This window comes from Astyanax mexicanus, chromosome 1, assembly GCF_023375975.1.
Source record: "Astyanax mexicanus isolate ESR-SI-001 chromosome 1, AstMex3_surface, whole genome shotgun sequence".
NCBI classification, from domain to species: Eukaryota; Metazoa; Chordata; class Actinopteri; order Characiformes; family Acestrorhamphidae; genus Astyanax; species Astyanax mexicanus.
Genome location: NC_064408.1, coordinates 86010975 through 86026979, shown reverse-complemented (window position 1 = coordinate 86026979; position 16005 = coordinate 86010975). Strand labels below are relative to the sequence as shown.

The following is a 16005-nucleotide window of genomic DNA, read 5'->3' as shown; positions in this document are numbered from 1 at the left end:
ATACATATTTAATGCAAGTAAAGTTTTATACCATAACTTTGAATCAATGTTGAATCAAATGTATATATTTCCTGTAACTAGCTTTATCCAAAAAAAATCTGGATCTTTTGTGCAAAATGATCAGTTCTGTTCTGTATCTGTAAACTTGATGCAAACCTTATAAGGAAGGGACCAGGCCTTATTCCAAAAGTAGAACAAGTATTCCAATTTGATCATTCGCAGACTACTTTTTCTTTTCTCACTAAAGGCCTGAGGTCTGATGAAGACCTTTATGTCAGTTTGTGTACCAAAACAGCACTAAGAGTTCTGGCATATATATTTATAATATATTGTATATTATGAAAAGGTAATATTTCTAATTACATTAGAACACTCCATACTTGCATGCTTCCACACATCTCTTAACTCGCTTAAATCTCATCCACTTGTTTAAAGTGGCACAAACTTTGGATTTAAATCACAGTGTTACTTCACTCAGAGAATAACCTGATCAGTTTTAGTATGAACTGTACAGTGGTAATTTTGCTGCACAATGTAAAAATATGTCAGGCTACAGTAAAAAACACATCCATGTGTATGTACATTTTTAATGACATTTAAAAACATGTTTAATACTGATTAAAGTAAAATTACTAAATTGTTAACACTGTTTCACACTGCTGATATTTAATCTGTACAGTGGTGTTTATGTGCAAAGACAGCAAACATGAATTAAATTGGAATTTAGGTCTGGTGCTGTGTTGCAAGAAAAACTACATTTAAAAATGGCATTTACAGTTTTGGTAATTTGAAAGACTGGGGTGTAAAAAGTAAAAAAAAAAATGGGCCCCTGTGCTACAAGATCTTGCATGATGTTTCTCATCAGGTGTTAAATGTTACTCACCAGGTGTTAAATGTTACTCACGACTTATGCACAGGTAACCAAAACAAATGTTTAAAATGTCTTATCATTTTGGCCGGCAACAGCATCGCTGCTCTGCTTGAATGACACACACATACACGTCTCTGTACCTACTGACTTTAACGCATTGTTTTGTTAATCCTGTGGTCCGCCGAGCCTCATGTTCTCACCCACACATTCCCACCTTAATAATTTCAATTGCAGAGCAACACAGAATTGTAGACACACATGGAGGCCACGCAGAAGTAGGCAGGCATATAAACCAAAGAGATTGCCAGGTCTGTATAAAACCCTCAATGGGGATTGCTAGTTGAATACAGTTGAAACATTTCTGAAGACACTCCTATGAGATCATATAGAAGAGAAGAGGTTGGGTTTATGGTAAAACAATACTAATGTATTTTACTTCATATGAGGAATCACCTGCAGTTTTCCATTTTGAAAGTTTCAGTCAAATAAAATATTTTTCTCTCATATATTGCAACTTTGAAACCTTATTTTGTCTCGTTCTCATGAATCCAATATTGTGACCTGTTTCGTTTTGTGAGATGAGTGTCTTGTCATACTCCTAAAAGACACCAATTATGACTTTTGTTTACATAAAAAAAAACAGATAGAAAAAAATAGGAATCACAGAAAATCACTTCATAATATTAACAGATGGATTTATTCCTTTTTATTGAGACTTCGAAAAGCATCAAAAAAAAAAAATCCTCTGATGGAATGTTCTCCTGTCTATGAAACGTGTTTACTCACAGTCTAAACTTACAAAGAAAACCATGTAACTGAATGACTGAAAAACGCTGTATTACATCATTAGAGCTTCATGTAGCACAACCTCGACACATACATCCCCATATAGTATGAAGCACTATCTCTTTACTGCTGCTGAAAGTAAAGGGAATTGTGCACCAAATGTCATGATGGCACTTCAGTTCTTTAGTCCTGTAAATATTCCTCACTCCCAACCTGCTGATGCATCACCCAGGCTCTATAGCTCTGAACTGGCCTATGTAAGATCCACCCATAAACATTATTTTGTACAAACTGTTGCTAAGTTGGACAAGCTTTACACAACAAAGGCAAACATGACATTCATCCTAATGTGTTTAAGTTGAACTTATGTAGGTCTTTAATACTGTATCTGGAGTACACTTATACTTATCAAATTCAAAATGTGACCTTTCAATACGTTTAAAAATATAATTTGATTTAATAACAGACTAAACTTTCATATTGTGATATAAACTGAGGTACAGTTTCTCACTGGGGCTGAATGGTGGTCTTTTCCTAGAGTTTTGTAAAGCTTATCCAACCTTTAATAGTTAAGAGTTTGGTCCTCATGCCAGACTCTAACAGAGGTTAGCATAAAGTCACTGGAAACGATTGGAGATGTTACGGAGTGCTGCCTGAGGTCCAGCCTGCTGCTGCTGTAGCTGGTGCCGAAGCTGCTGAGAGTATGGGTCCTCCAGAGACTTCACGGTGACCACACTTTTCGGGCCAGTCTTCCACTCCACCCCGCTGTCGTCCACCACTGAAGCCTCCACGGTAACACTGTGGCTGCCCAGGACAGAGAAGTTGAGCAGGAACTGGGTGCTGAAGTAGTCGTTGTGAGGCTCCACCCGCTGCTCAATCTCATTGGTCTTTGTATCGAGAGGAACCTGAAATGGGACAGAAAGAGGGAGAAAGAAATCCTGAGTTACATAGACACTTGTTGTAGACAAATAAATTACATAATGGAATTCTCCTTAGACTGGCTACTATAAAAGGGCACATATCATGAAAAATTACCCAGCCTCTCATTATTTTAGAATAAGAGACTTTGATTTAGTACGTAGGAATAAGCTGATTCATTTCCCCCCCCCAACCAATCCTTTAATATTGTGCTCATTAATTTTTAAGCAACTACTGGTATGATCTTTGCATTATCACATGTGATAATTCTGCTGCACAATGTAAAAATATGTCAGGCTACACTAAAATCACATCTATGTTTATGTACTTTTCCAATGACAATTGGAAAGGCAGGAGTGCTTATATACTAATTAAAGTAAAATAACTGAACTGTTAAAACACTGTTTCACACTACAGATATTTACACCTCTTTGCTGCTCAGAGAGTATGCTGTGGGTAATGTCCTTTTAGAGTGCCTCTAACACAGCACTGAGCAAAAAAAGATTTTAAAAAAGAAGATCAGACCTAATGTAGTACAAATTTATAGTAGCACGTGATCACTGTTAATGTTTTAAATTTAGTCATTCATTCCCAAATTTATATATGAATAGTAAGGTTCAAAAGCAGCCACCTATTTAAGTTATCATTGCTGCAATATCACAACCATTCACTTATTTGCATACATCCACTCATTCCACATACCTGTTCAGTTATATAACGCTAAACCAGATACTACTACTAATTATAAGAATAAAGTAAAACTAAGAATATGAGAATTTTAAATGTTATATTTTAAAGTATAAGCAGCAGGAGATTGAATCCAATGCAAATAACAGTATTCTCACCTTAAACTCAGGTCCAGATTTGGCCTGCAAGATGGAGCTCACATTAAGGCAGACAGACTGAATCTTCCGGAAGAGTCCAGGATTGGAGCCATGCTGGATCACACCTTCAACCTTCAGAGTGAGATGCTGGTTGTTCTGCACTGGGATTGGCTCATTTGGAGTGCGAGGAGAAGGAGAGAGAGCAAGCTAGACAAGGAAATGAGATATACCATAAGATAGAGTGTACAATCTGAACTGCAAAAATCTGAAATATTCAACGTTTGCTCTATTGTACATATAGTGCCTCCCATTCTTTTATATTTATAATCTTATTTTTCTGTACTTGCTGTAATTTTTTGGAAAAATAGTAACGTAATTTCAATTCTCTGTATTTCCTGTACATTTCCTGTGGAGTATTGACAATAAAACTACTTGACTTGACTACTTGACTTGTCTTGAGCTCAGAGTTCATTCATTGAAGTCTTCCCTTCTCCTTATTAAATCTTAGCCTCTTTAGCACATTGTGACAGTAAAATACAGTAAATACACAGGTCACATACTTTGATACTAGTTGACTGCAGCTTCTGAAAGAAATATCTCTGGAATGAGAGTGGCACTTTGAGTAGAGCGATGACGGCATCACACAGACATCCAGTGTGCTGAAAATAGAGAGTGAGCATGATGGATTAAAACAGATGATTAAACAGTTAGAAATTGATCTGTTAACACCCTATTCTCCATTACTCTTATTTTTTGCACTAAATTTACAAGGTTACTGTAGTGTAGTGTAAAGCACATAGAATTATTGTAACTGCAGAGTTGCTGAATTGATTGAATTTAATCCATGTTTATAGATATTAGCAAGTTATTTAGTGACAGAAAAAACATGAGCAAATTTTTGAACAATTCTACATACAGTAACTTGAGGCCATTATTAGGCTCACAGTTAGCACCATGCTAATTAATGGGATACATCAGATCATAAAAAATCTAAGTAATGAAAATCTCAAAACAGCTTTTACATTCGCAAACAAACAGTTTCTAATTAGGACCGTATGAATCACCCTTTAATGTTACCTGGTAAGAAACTGGTGGGTGCTTCTTGCTCAGGGACTCCACCTCCTCCAGAACGAGGTTAAACACACTCATCATCCTGCGCTCATACTTGCTCTCTGCCTGAACCGAACCCAGCATGCCAAAATCCTGGAAACTGGAACACACAAACAGGTGAAGAGCTTTAATACTGCACCTGCATCTACAGTTAGTCTGGCTAGCTCCAACACTATCAATAAACAGCAATAATGTATTGTTATATTTTACTGCTTATTTTATTGTTATACATTGTTTGTACTGCCAAAATGCTTAAGGTCTGTTTCCTAGAGAGGGGTTAAGCCTTGATGTAGACTATATTTTATTCAAGACTAGGCTTAATCCCTGTTTGGAAAACTGCCCCTACAATTTAAATGAACAATTTTAACAGTTTTAGAAACCATATAGAACACAAATAAATAAATAAATAAATAAATAAGACAATGTGACCATTTTGCAAATCATTCTTCCTCAGTCCGGCCAGTTCATATATAAGAACATAAGATAGAAAATCAGTGTGGTTTTTCTACACAGTTAAACAGACTCAAGAAGAATGAGCTGAGCTGCTGAGTAAAGAAACCTGCATTTAAGGACACTGATTTAACGTTTAACACTCCATTTACTGTCAAGTTAACAATAAATGGCTACTAAATACAATACAAGGGGCAGTTAAAGCACTGGGTTAGTGACGACAGGGTTGCAGGATCTCTCATCACTTCTTTCCAAAGTGGTGATGAATAAGATTCATCACCCATTTCTAACCTAAATATTATATTTAGGTTAGAAATGGGTGATGAACCTTAGTCAGAAAGAAATAAACTGAATTAAAAGTGCTTGCAAAAATCACACGCATGCACGCTTACCTGGCTGTGTGAGGATCAAGTATTAAAGCCTCTATCACATAGGAAATCAGCAGGCAGCTCTGCTGTTGCCTGTGGAACATGTTAAGGGAAATTTTCCAGTTTTCTCCATCAAGACAAATTAAAAACCTCTGGAATATAATCAAGAGAAAGATGGATGATCACAAGCCATCAAACCAAGCTGAACTGCTTGAATTTTTGCACCAGGAGTGGCATAAAGTTATCCGGTGGAGGAGAACATGCATGAAATGCTCTGCATCTTGTTGTTATTTCATCAATTTCTCATTTTCTGCAAATAAATGCTCTAAACTACAATATTTTATTTGGAATTTGGGAGAAATGTTGTCTGTAGTTTATAGAATAAAACAACAATGTTTATTTTACTCAAACATATACCTATAAATAGCAAAATCAGAGAAACTAATTCAGAAACTGAAGTGGCCTCTTATTTTTTTCCCAGAGCTGTTGTGTTGACTTAAATACCAATTATAAACTTTGTGTGGGAATTGTAAAAATCATGCAAAACATGCTAATTTAATTTTGTGAATATCACAATAAACGTCTAGTCTGCTGCTTCTAGCCCTGAACTGTTCATACTAACAGAGCTGGTACGGCGTAGACTTCAAAGAAAGAAAGGGAGCGTTTTGTTAAGTCATTGTGTATGTATGGGTGTGACAAACCTTTTTTTTCATTAGTTTCTCTTTGAAGGATACAGTTCAATATTGCGGAGTGTGGCTGAGTCGGCATCAAAGGACGATTGGTACAGGTCAGCATAGCGGCCGGCGAGACTCCGAAATTCATCCATGGACAATTTCATCTAAACAAAAGACACAGACATTCATCACCATTACAAATATACACTACCATTCCAAAAACTGGAGTCAGTGTCTTTAATATTAATCAAGCTTGCAGCAAACTGTGTGCGAGTTTGATTATGGATTGTTACACACGTATTAAAATAGCTTTTGAATTAAATTTTACAATTCAGTAGTCTTTAAAGAATTAATACTAGATTTTAAGATTGTGATATGAATAAGGGATAGCTGAATTGTGCAAGCAAATTCATTTAAAACTGAGAAAAGAAAAGAAGAATAAACAGAAAGATGAACTGAGCTTTAATCATAACTGAACTGAGAAAGCAGTAGAACCAAAATACTTAATATTAAGTATTAAAACATCATTAAGTATTATAACATGCTTTATTAAGTATTTTGAACTGTAAAGGCTTTTCTATTTGATAAAGCTCAGGAATGAATTTTTATTTATAAATAAATAATATGACAAATTCCTGCACCTTTAAATAAAAAATAAAAAAAACATCTACATATCTTTTGGTGACTTTTTAAAATGTATTTTTGGTAAACTGTCCCTCTTATGTGTAAACTACTGATTTAAATTAAATGATATATAATTTTCTATATTTTGTTGTGAAGTGAATTAAATAAATAATAAAAAAAAAACATAAAAATAGATATCTACTCATCCACATGGCTCTAATTAAAAAACATTGGCAGACTAACGGAATGGAAAAAAGACAAATGGCGATTCTGACAGTGCATGCATATGTGCTCATCGGAGTGTGTAAGCGGGTGAGTGTGTAAATGAGTGAGTGTGTGCGTGTGGTACCTGCAGCGATATTCTCCCACAGCGCTGGAGCTCATTTCCGGAGGTCAGAGCGATGGTGGTGGCGATGGCCGGAGGTGGACTGGTCTTCAGGCTGTTGCAGGTACAGATGAGCTGAGCTAAAGCCTGCAGTGTGTCTATCCGCAGCTTTATGAACTCACACTGAAAGGCCAGCGGACTCAGTGGGGTGCTGGCAGCCTGCAGGAAGAACAGGGATTTTATCAGTGCATGTACAAACCAGACATGAAGACTCATAAGCAGCAAAAACAGACGACCTGATCCAAAACTAGCATATTTGACCCTGTTTACACTTGGTCATGTCATGTGATTAGTGACTGGACTGCATCCTGATAACATTTTAACCACATAGATTTACACTTGGTAGTTAAATGCATCTATGGTTGATCGAACTGAAATCCTATAGCTGTGTGGGACAGAATCTGTATATTTGCTCATTCTGCAACCCATCACGCAAACCATGGGAGGAGTTTTAATTATTAAATGAATCTTGGGAGTGACGGATGTGTTTACGCTATTATAATGTGGCTCAAATGGGTCTCAGCTTACCTCCTAAAAACGTCTGATGGACCTGATTAGTATATATTTTTATTTTTTTTTAATGTATTTACACATTTTTATGGGGTCTTTATGGGGTCTTCAGACTGTAAATGGGATCTTTGCTTGAAAATAAATTTAGTGATTTTTCCACGTAAATTCTAGTGCACTGTGGTGCAATAAGAGACTAAAATGAATACTTGATTGATTTAAATAGATCATGTTTATTTTTGGCATACAAAAAAGGTATTGTTGAATATTTTTTATTGATTTAAATCATGGATTTAGGCACAAAAATGCATGTAATATCATTGACCTATTTACAAGGGTAAGTATGCCTACACCGGCAATTACTTATCATACATGTAGAGCTGGGACCTATAGAAAAATATAGTATCGCAAACTTTTTACAATATACAATATTTATTGCAATGTTTCAACATGTGGACAAAATGCACCAGCTGTGGCAGATAATTTTTTATAGCAATTTATTTTTTTTTACGTAAAAATTTATATCAGAGAAAAAAATGATAGCATTTGCAAATCAAACACTCATGCATACCACAGTGATTGTCTGTAGATAATTCAATTACTTAGGATATATACACTCTTTGTAATGAAATGTACGGTTGATCAGTGTTCTTTAATCAATAATCATGTCCTCAAATTGATACAATAAGAAAATGTGCCACAATATGATCATCATACTACCCACCCCTCTACACATAAAAATCAGAAAACAGTGGTCCTCACCGTGAGTGAAGCGAATCCTTTCTGGTAGGACTTCAGAGCCTCAGTGATGGCCCCCATAGCCCCGCTGTAATCTCCATCCTCCAGACCAATCAGACACCGCTCAGCCTGAGAGAACTCCATCAGACTGTTCAGCCAGAAGTAGAAATGCTCAGAGGCCACTCGCGTCCGTAGGCTCTGGTAAAGCTCACTGGACAGTTCATGACAGCCCTGGACGATACAGAGAGAGAGATTACAACTACACATTTAATTACTGCATGAAAAACCGACAAACAAAATCACTAAGAATAGTATAGTCAGGCATGTATTCCTCCCTCATTCTCTTCAAAAACAAACCACATGCTATATAATCCTCAATGGTATTTCTATACACATAAAGTGAATCTGACCATGCGCGATGCCTGCCGGGCAATGCGGTACACAGTCCAGCCGTTCGCAGAGACCTCCAGCTGCTGCCGGATTACACCCTTCACCTCCGTACTCAGAGACGACTGACTGGCCACAAACACAACCGTCGCCATGGAAACCTGCCAAACAGATATCTCATCACCGCACTGACATGACAGTACAAACAAACAATTTCTACCCATTTGAATTTCACTGTCCTTTTAAATAATTTACACTTCTCCAGCTTAAAGGTAATTTTACTTAGTTTAGTTGAAATTACTTTTTCTAACCAATGTGGAATCCCTGTTCAGATGAACCCCCTTATCATGCTTTTTTATTTTCCAGAAAAACACTTACTGAACCTGTTTTGTTTAAAAAAGATGTTACGACTGTGTTATTATTATTTTAATAGCAAGTTTGTTTTACCTATCAAACTCAACGAACTATATCTGTACCAGACTGGGACTACACAGTACCAGACTGGGACAGTATTTTCCTTTTGATGGAAAAAAAAAACGTTTGGCCTTAATCCTTGTCTGAGAAACTACTTTAAGAACACTTCCGGCAATTGTCAATAGCGATTAGTTGTATAGTAAGGTCTTTCTCCACTCCAGAAAAGATAAAATAGTTAAATAATCACATTGATAGCCATTAACTGACTACTTCCATATTAATGTTTTTTAACCTATTTGATCATATTTCTTTTGTAAATGTCCACATTAACACAGTAAAAGAAACAGCTTCTCTTTTTGACTAATTCGTTTTTTTTTTTTTATTCACCAGTAGTTCTTGCTGTTTCTCTGAGCTGGTGTGACCAGCGCTCCTGTACAGCTCCACCAGATCTCCCAGCATGCTCTCCCCCAGCACAGGTAGCTGCGTGGCAATGGCCGCCAGGGCGTGGCAGATCAGAATCCGCCCTGCATCGCATGCATACCGCAGCTGAGCCAACAAAAACTCCACACACGTCTGACTGAGGTGAGGACGAGCCTTCAGCATCCGCACCAGAGATGCCAGCGCAGTCTAATTAGAGAGAGAGAAAGAGAAAGGCAAAGCTTTATAGGCAACATTTGCCTGATGCACCATTCTAACTGATGTGGCATAAGGTTTTTACCAAAGTTTTTTTTTTAACTGCAATGCTTAAATTTGAGATTATTATTAATTTATAAATATGTTCAGAGGGTGATTAGCAGTTTACATTTAAGAGCACACACTGTGCTGGACTCACTTTAAGCGTGGCCTGTGCAGTAGTGCTGGAATCCTGACTGCACAGAAGTAGCAATGATTCCATCCCCATCACTGTGTCCTGCTCCAGTTGAACAAAATCTAAAAAATAAAATATATATATACATGAACACGCAAAAACATTTAATATGAATCCTTAATTCATATTAAATACACATAGTATTTAATTATCTACAAGTAATGTTTGAATAATTAATATTTTAATTATATAAATTTCATGATAAACAGAACACAAAATTGTGAATAAAATATTTTTTCACTGACTTACACTAAATACTAAATACACTAAATTTTGTGACAATGTGAATTATAGATCAGATATATAAGTAGAGAAGTTTCTAGTTCTAATCATAAACCTAACCCTAATCAGATCCTTAGTAAACAAAAAAAAGACATACAGTAAAATAATAAAAAAAAAATTAAGCAGTACTACACAGTACCTTTCTCTGGACAGGAGATGGCGATGTTGGCCAGAACGGTGATCCCATGGGCTGCCACTGCCAGGTTGCTATGATAACAGCACTCTTGTGCCAGTTTAACCAGGTCAGTGAGGTGAGGGGCTGGCAAGGATTCACCTTAAACACAAGAGAGTGTCTGTAACTGACCTAGTACATTTAATTAGACACAGTTGGGCAACGCTTGTTTCAATTGTTTAGTCTGAAACGTGTTTCTGCTGAAATCACACATCTTCTACTGGCAGGTCATAAGCTCTATTTTAACACTGATCACATGAAGTGTACCGGTATACAATAGAACACAGCATACTGTGTACTCTAGACTCTTCTCTTCTTTTATTAAAAAGTCTCGATTTGATACACACAGCAGTTGACCAGGCCATTAATCACATTGGAGCTATTTCAATTGCTCAAATTTAGCATGTTAGCTTTTCATTAGCTTCTTTCTAGAACTAGCTGAACTAACTGTCAGTCAGCTGTGGTTATTAAACTATAAATATACAATAATGTGCAAAGACCTGAAGTCTAAATGAAAATGTCCTTGTCTGGGCAGTAAGGAATACTTTTTTAGTAAAACACTAATATTAAAATAAATACAAATATCATTAACAAAAATGTTTTAAGAATTTATGTTCATGTGTTTATTAAACCATCTATAAATCTCTACTTGTGGGTATTATTTATAGTTATCATCATAACAGCTGGTTTGTTAAATTAGTGCTTAATAATGCTAAATCACGTGAGCTCGTAATAAAGTTTAACAAATGCTGACTGTGTGCATCCAGGAGAAATCTGGAACCAATCTTTTTTTTCCTTCTTCAAAAGATCTTAACTAAATGACAATGAGAAATTTCTATTCCTTTTTATTGTATTACAGAGACAAATCATAATAAATAATGTGTTTTGGTGCCTAGAACATCTGCACATTACTGTATCTTTATTAATTTTTTTTATATTGTTTTTTGTTATAAACAGGTCAGGTTTTGGTCAATGTTTAAATGTTGCAAGAAAATCCATTGGAGTGACTAAATCGTCTAAATTTTTACTTTTATAATATTAAGTTCTCTATTAGAATGAATATGGAAACATTAACAGAAATATGCTGTGATGAAGCACATAATACTACAGACAATATCAGAACATTACTAGAGTTTATTACCTAATACTACACAAGAAAACATTACCATAGCAATTAAACAATTTACAAAAGGTCTGTTGGTAAAAGCAGTACTTCTATGCAATACTATTGACCACACCATGCCATAAACATTCATTACTGCCTTCCCTTCTCCCAACACACCTGATTCAACTAATCAGCTTATTAACAAGTTGTTGCATTTTAATAAGTTGTGTTCCAAAGCCTAGGATGCAGTCAAAGTAGGCCAGGTCCTATGAAGACCTTAGATCCTTCTAAGTAGCCTATTGGTCACACATGGAACAGTCTAAGAAGGTTTCATGGTAATGTCACACATGATAGTCACATGGTGATAATGTGGTGCAGAACTATTTCTTTCACATTGTATGTGCACAATGAATTGTGGGTAACCAAGGACCATTAAGGATACATCATGCTACATCATTAACGGCCATTGAAATCGCTCCGAATGTTGGCTGCATTTCTCGGCTGTATACAAAGGAGCCATTATTTTAAAACAGCCCTCAGGTCAGGTCAGGATGGTGCCAGAACCAGGACACTGGTACAACCTCAAAAAGGGTTCCACTGTTGATTCTAAGGACCATTTTCAGTAGTATATCTTTGTATATCACACACATATATGCACACATTTGTTTATACAGTGTAGAAATAAAGGTTATCATCTTCTTACCTGTAGCTGAGCTAAAGTACTGTTTTATGGCGATGGTTCCAGAAAGAGTGGAAAGGACTGAGGCCATGCCCAGCTTTAGAGTGTCATAGGGGGTGCTCAGGGCACACTCGCACATTGTCTACAACATATACAAATATACAGACACACAGATACAGACAGTGATTTGAACCAGAAAAGCACAAAACTGAGCAAGAATATCTCCCATATCTCATAAAACAAAACTGGTCAACAGCACTAGAGTACTTCTGTGGCAGTTCTAACATACATATACACAGTTCTATTAAAATGTAATCCCTGCTTCAGTAGAAGTATGCAGGATTTTACCTGTATGTTCTTTTTTGTCCATGTGTGAGGAGCTTTCTTGGCCAGCAGTTTTAGGTCCTGCAGAGCAAGCCTTTTCACTGCTTTTCTGGGGTCATCCTTCAGATACTGCAGAAGCAACTGAATCTGCAAAAAGATAAATAAATAAATAAATGTAGCCTGGATATTCCACATCAGCATCAGCCAAGATGAGAGGCTTTATGGTTCAATCAACAAAACATTTCCAACATTCTCTATTGTCTTATGAAAGAGAATGGTGTAATGGTATTTATAAATTAAATCAAATAATACAATTATCATAACGTTACAATATAACTTTTTATAAGGCTAACCGCAGAATGATCATGTGCATGCTGAGTACAGTATTTGTAATCAGACCTGTTTGGGGATTTCGATGAGTGAGGAAATGGCCAGCTGGGTGAACGTGTGCAGGCTAACAATGACCATGGGGGTGGATGGATATGAGGACACCAGCTCCTGCAGCAATTCCCGGCTACTGGAGGCCAGAGCAGCATCATGGTGCATGTACTGCAGCATGGGGATCAGCTTTAGCTTCAGATCCACTGGAGTGTCCAAACCTAAGAGAGAAAAGTGCCAATTTGTAAATGTTAAACACACTGGTGTTAAATAAAAAAAGAAAATAAAACTGCACAACTACATCCACAGAATCAAACAAGGGAATTACCTTGAATCATCTCACTGATCTTGTTGCAGATACCTGCTGCAAAGTCTCTGAAAGTGAGAAAATGAAGAAAAAAGGTAAATCAAATCTGCTTTCAGTCAAAAATATAACTCAACTCTATAAATCTTACCCTATCCCAAGTGCATTTGTTCAACCAAGACATTTTTGGCTATTAAGTAATCTCATACTGATTGTTTGAGTTGTGTTTGGGACTATTTGACATACTGATTTAGCTAAAAAAAATACTAACAGCCAAATATGTTGGTATTATTGATCAATTTTATACAAAGTGTCTTGTCAAATTTAAACTAATGGAAATAGTGTCATTTTCATGTATTGGTCAAATATTTCTTTACAACACTGTGTCTGCATGATCTTACTTTGACTGGGATGAGAAGCTGGCAGCTGCAAAAATAGCCGCTTCCACTTCAACGTTATCATGAGAATCCAGACTCTGGCGGATACTGTGATGGGCATTTTTCCTCTCAGGGATGATGGATGCGAGACTGCCCAGCATTCTGTCATTAAACATTAAAAAACACTTTAAAGCTACAATGGTCCTCAACTTTATTTAACCTTTAGTCACAGATGATAAATATTACAGTCATAGCTCAGAAAGAAGTGCCATTTGTGGAAATGCAGATACAATTTTAAACCACATGACATTTGTGTTTTTAAGTAGAATAGTAGACTGTTATTTGTGTGTGATAAAAAGCACAATACATTGTCTGTGCAGCTTGGTTAGCCAGTTGCAGCTCAAATGCCTGCAAAATAATATTTCCTTACCTAAGAGTAATAGCTCTGGCCACAGGGTCATTGCTATGGATGACCGAAAAGACACGTTTAACGAACTCGTCCACATTTAGAATCTTCTCCAAGTGCTTTTCACTTTGCTGGGTCACTTTAAGTACACAGAGCCGCAAGAAGTTATTCCTGAGGAAACAAAAAGACAAAAGTATTTTTTTTACATTACAGATTACATTAGCTTAAAAAGAAAGGAGTGTAAAAATGACTCCCTTCTTCTGCAACTAAAGAATAGAAAAAAAGTTTTTAACATAAAGTGCAGTGTTATCCACATGGAAATTCTCTGAGTAACTTCCTAATATCAACATATTTCCATACTTGTGTTATTATAATGATGTAAAGGTAACTCTTGGCCAAGAACAAAGTAAGGTAATCTTTCCTTATGTAGATTTCAGTTTTAACACATATTTTCCATTGTACATACCCCAGTCTGAAAATGTCAGCCAGTTTGAGAAAGGCAGAATTGATGAGGATAGGGAACGGATATTTCTGGAAAAGTTTAGGGAAAAGGACCACAGCTTCACACTGTTCCCCCAGTTTACAGGATCTCAGTCCTTGGGTTGTCACCATATAAATGAGTACAGAAAAAAGAGGAAATTAGCAACATAAAAATGAATAGAGCCATTGAACATGATAATATGAATGTACACATCTATACTGCAATAAAACAAATTCGTGTAGCTTAATAACATTGTTTATAATTGTTTATAATTTTTTATCATTTAGTTTTGGGCATGATAAGTTCGTAAAATCCAGCTGATTAACACATATTTGCCTACAGTAGTTTCGTTCCACCCAGAGTTTCAGCTCAGACTACTTCAGTAAAGAGGCATAATATGTGTTAAACAATTAGAACAGAGCTAATTTACATAAGTCTTATTAAAGGTGCAACATCAAAACCTGTCTGTTTAGTTCTAAAGGATATAACACCCCCTTAACAATCGCTATGCAAACTAATGAACTGAATCATGTATTACTATTTTGAATTTAATTTAATATTTATGAACAGAGATCTGTATGGATAACTTTAACACACTTTATTACTAAATCAAGACCCTGCAGTGTACTGTTCTTCATAAATAAAGTACTTCTCCAGCCAGGGTGTGACTGATATTCTGCCTATACTGCCCTATATTTAACAGTTGTGCACTATTTTTATTTATGTGAAATAAAACAGCTATGCTAGGCTAGGCTAGGCTACACTGAACAGAATGGGGGAGAGGCTAATCGCTCGGTTGCTAATCAGACACCGTTGCTAAAGCTAAGCTAACGCTAGCCGCTGTTAGCATTAGCCTACAGACCTTTGTCCAGCTCCATTAGGGCTGAATTAGCATCCAGCTCCTGCTCTCCATATCCAGCCTCCGATAAGAAAGACCGCGCTGTAGAAAGAGACATTTTTAATCACATTCATTTAAATTAAACCCTTATTTTAAACTGATAAAAGCTCCTCTACACATCCATCCTTGTTCTCGTTATCTTAAGTGTTATGACTCACTGCTGCCTCCTGCAGGCCGGAGATTCAGGTAACTTACACAAAAAAATAAACATCTGAATATACTAAAACTGACCCAACAAGTGTATTATAAATGTAAATGCAACCCCATATATCAGTGTCCAGTTGTCCAGACGCCTGTAGAAAAGCAAGCAGATATCCATTTATTGTTCTCTTGATAAAAACGTTTATTTGCAATATTATTGATAAATTGCTGTATCTGTGCTCTTCCAGAGTTTTATTTTTAATTTACCACATATTTTATATATTTCATCTGATAATTTATTTGTATATGCTGCATTGTTACTCATTACCAATGCCGGAGTGGTAGCTTTAAGAAGCTCCTTATCACTGAGTGAATCCATCAATCAAGCAGTTTTATAAAAATACCACACTGCTGCCTGCCTGCAATACAATATTTAAACTTTCCATTGCTTTCTAAAGTAACTGCATAACACAATACTGTACGTTTATATTCAGTTTTTGACTAATCAAGTTAAAAGTAAAAAAAAAAAAAAAA

At 36.2% G+C, this 16005-nt stretch overlaps 1 protein-coding gene across 1 annotated transcript; it reads right to left on the bottom strand.

The window, feature by feature from the left end:
* Positions 1-1549: 1549 nt before the first annotated feature.
* Positions 1550-15499, bottom strand: ints7 (integrator complex subunit 7). Its single transcript, XM_007255497.4, has 20 exons — positions 15295-15499; positions 14418-14547; positions 13976-14122; positions 13570-13707; positions 13193-13239; positions 12886-13085; positions 12511-12633; positions 12187-12304; positions 10346-10480; positions 9889-9986; positions 9444-9683; positions 8666-8803; positions 8280-8486; positions 6975-7169; positions 6062-6165; positions 5352-5420; positions 4477-4609; positions 3960-4058; positions 3421-3606; positions 1550-2562 (listed from the first exon to the last, which is right to left on the bottom strand). Exons 1-20 carry the CDS (start codon positions 15386-15388, stop codon positions 2275-2277), a joined length of 2889 nt encoding a protein of 962 aa, XP_007255559.1. The 5' UTR covers positions 15389-15499; the 3' UTR covers positions 1550-2274.
* Positions 15500-16005: the final 506 nt, after the last annotated feature.

What these genes read in the sequence shown, in the direction of transcription:
- ints7 (XM_007255497.4), bottom strand. Translation starts at nt 15,388, where the DNA reads ATGTCTCTTTCTACAGCGCGGTCTTTCTTATCGGAGGCTGGATATGGA. An exon ending in TCATCGAAATCCCCAAACAG is followed by an intron (nt 12,634 to 12,885) that starts GTCTGATTACAA and finishes ATCTTTTTGCAG; the next exon opens with ATTCAGTTGCTTCTGCAGTA. An exon ending in GTACTTTAGCTCAGCTACAG is followed by an intron (nt 10,481 to 12,186) that starts GTAAGAAGATGA and finishes CTTGTGTTTAAG; the next exon opens with GTGAATCCTTGCCAGCCCCT.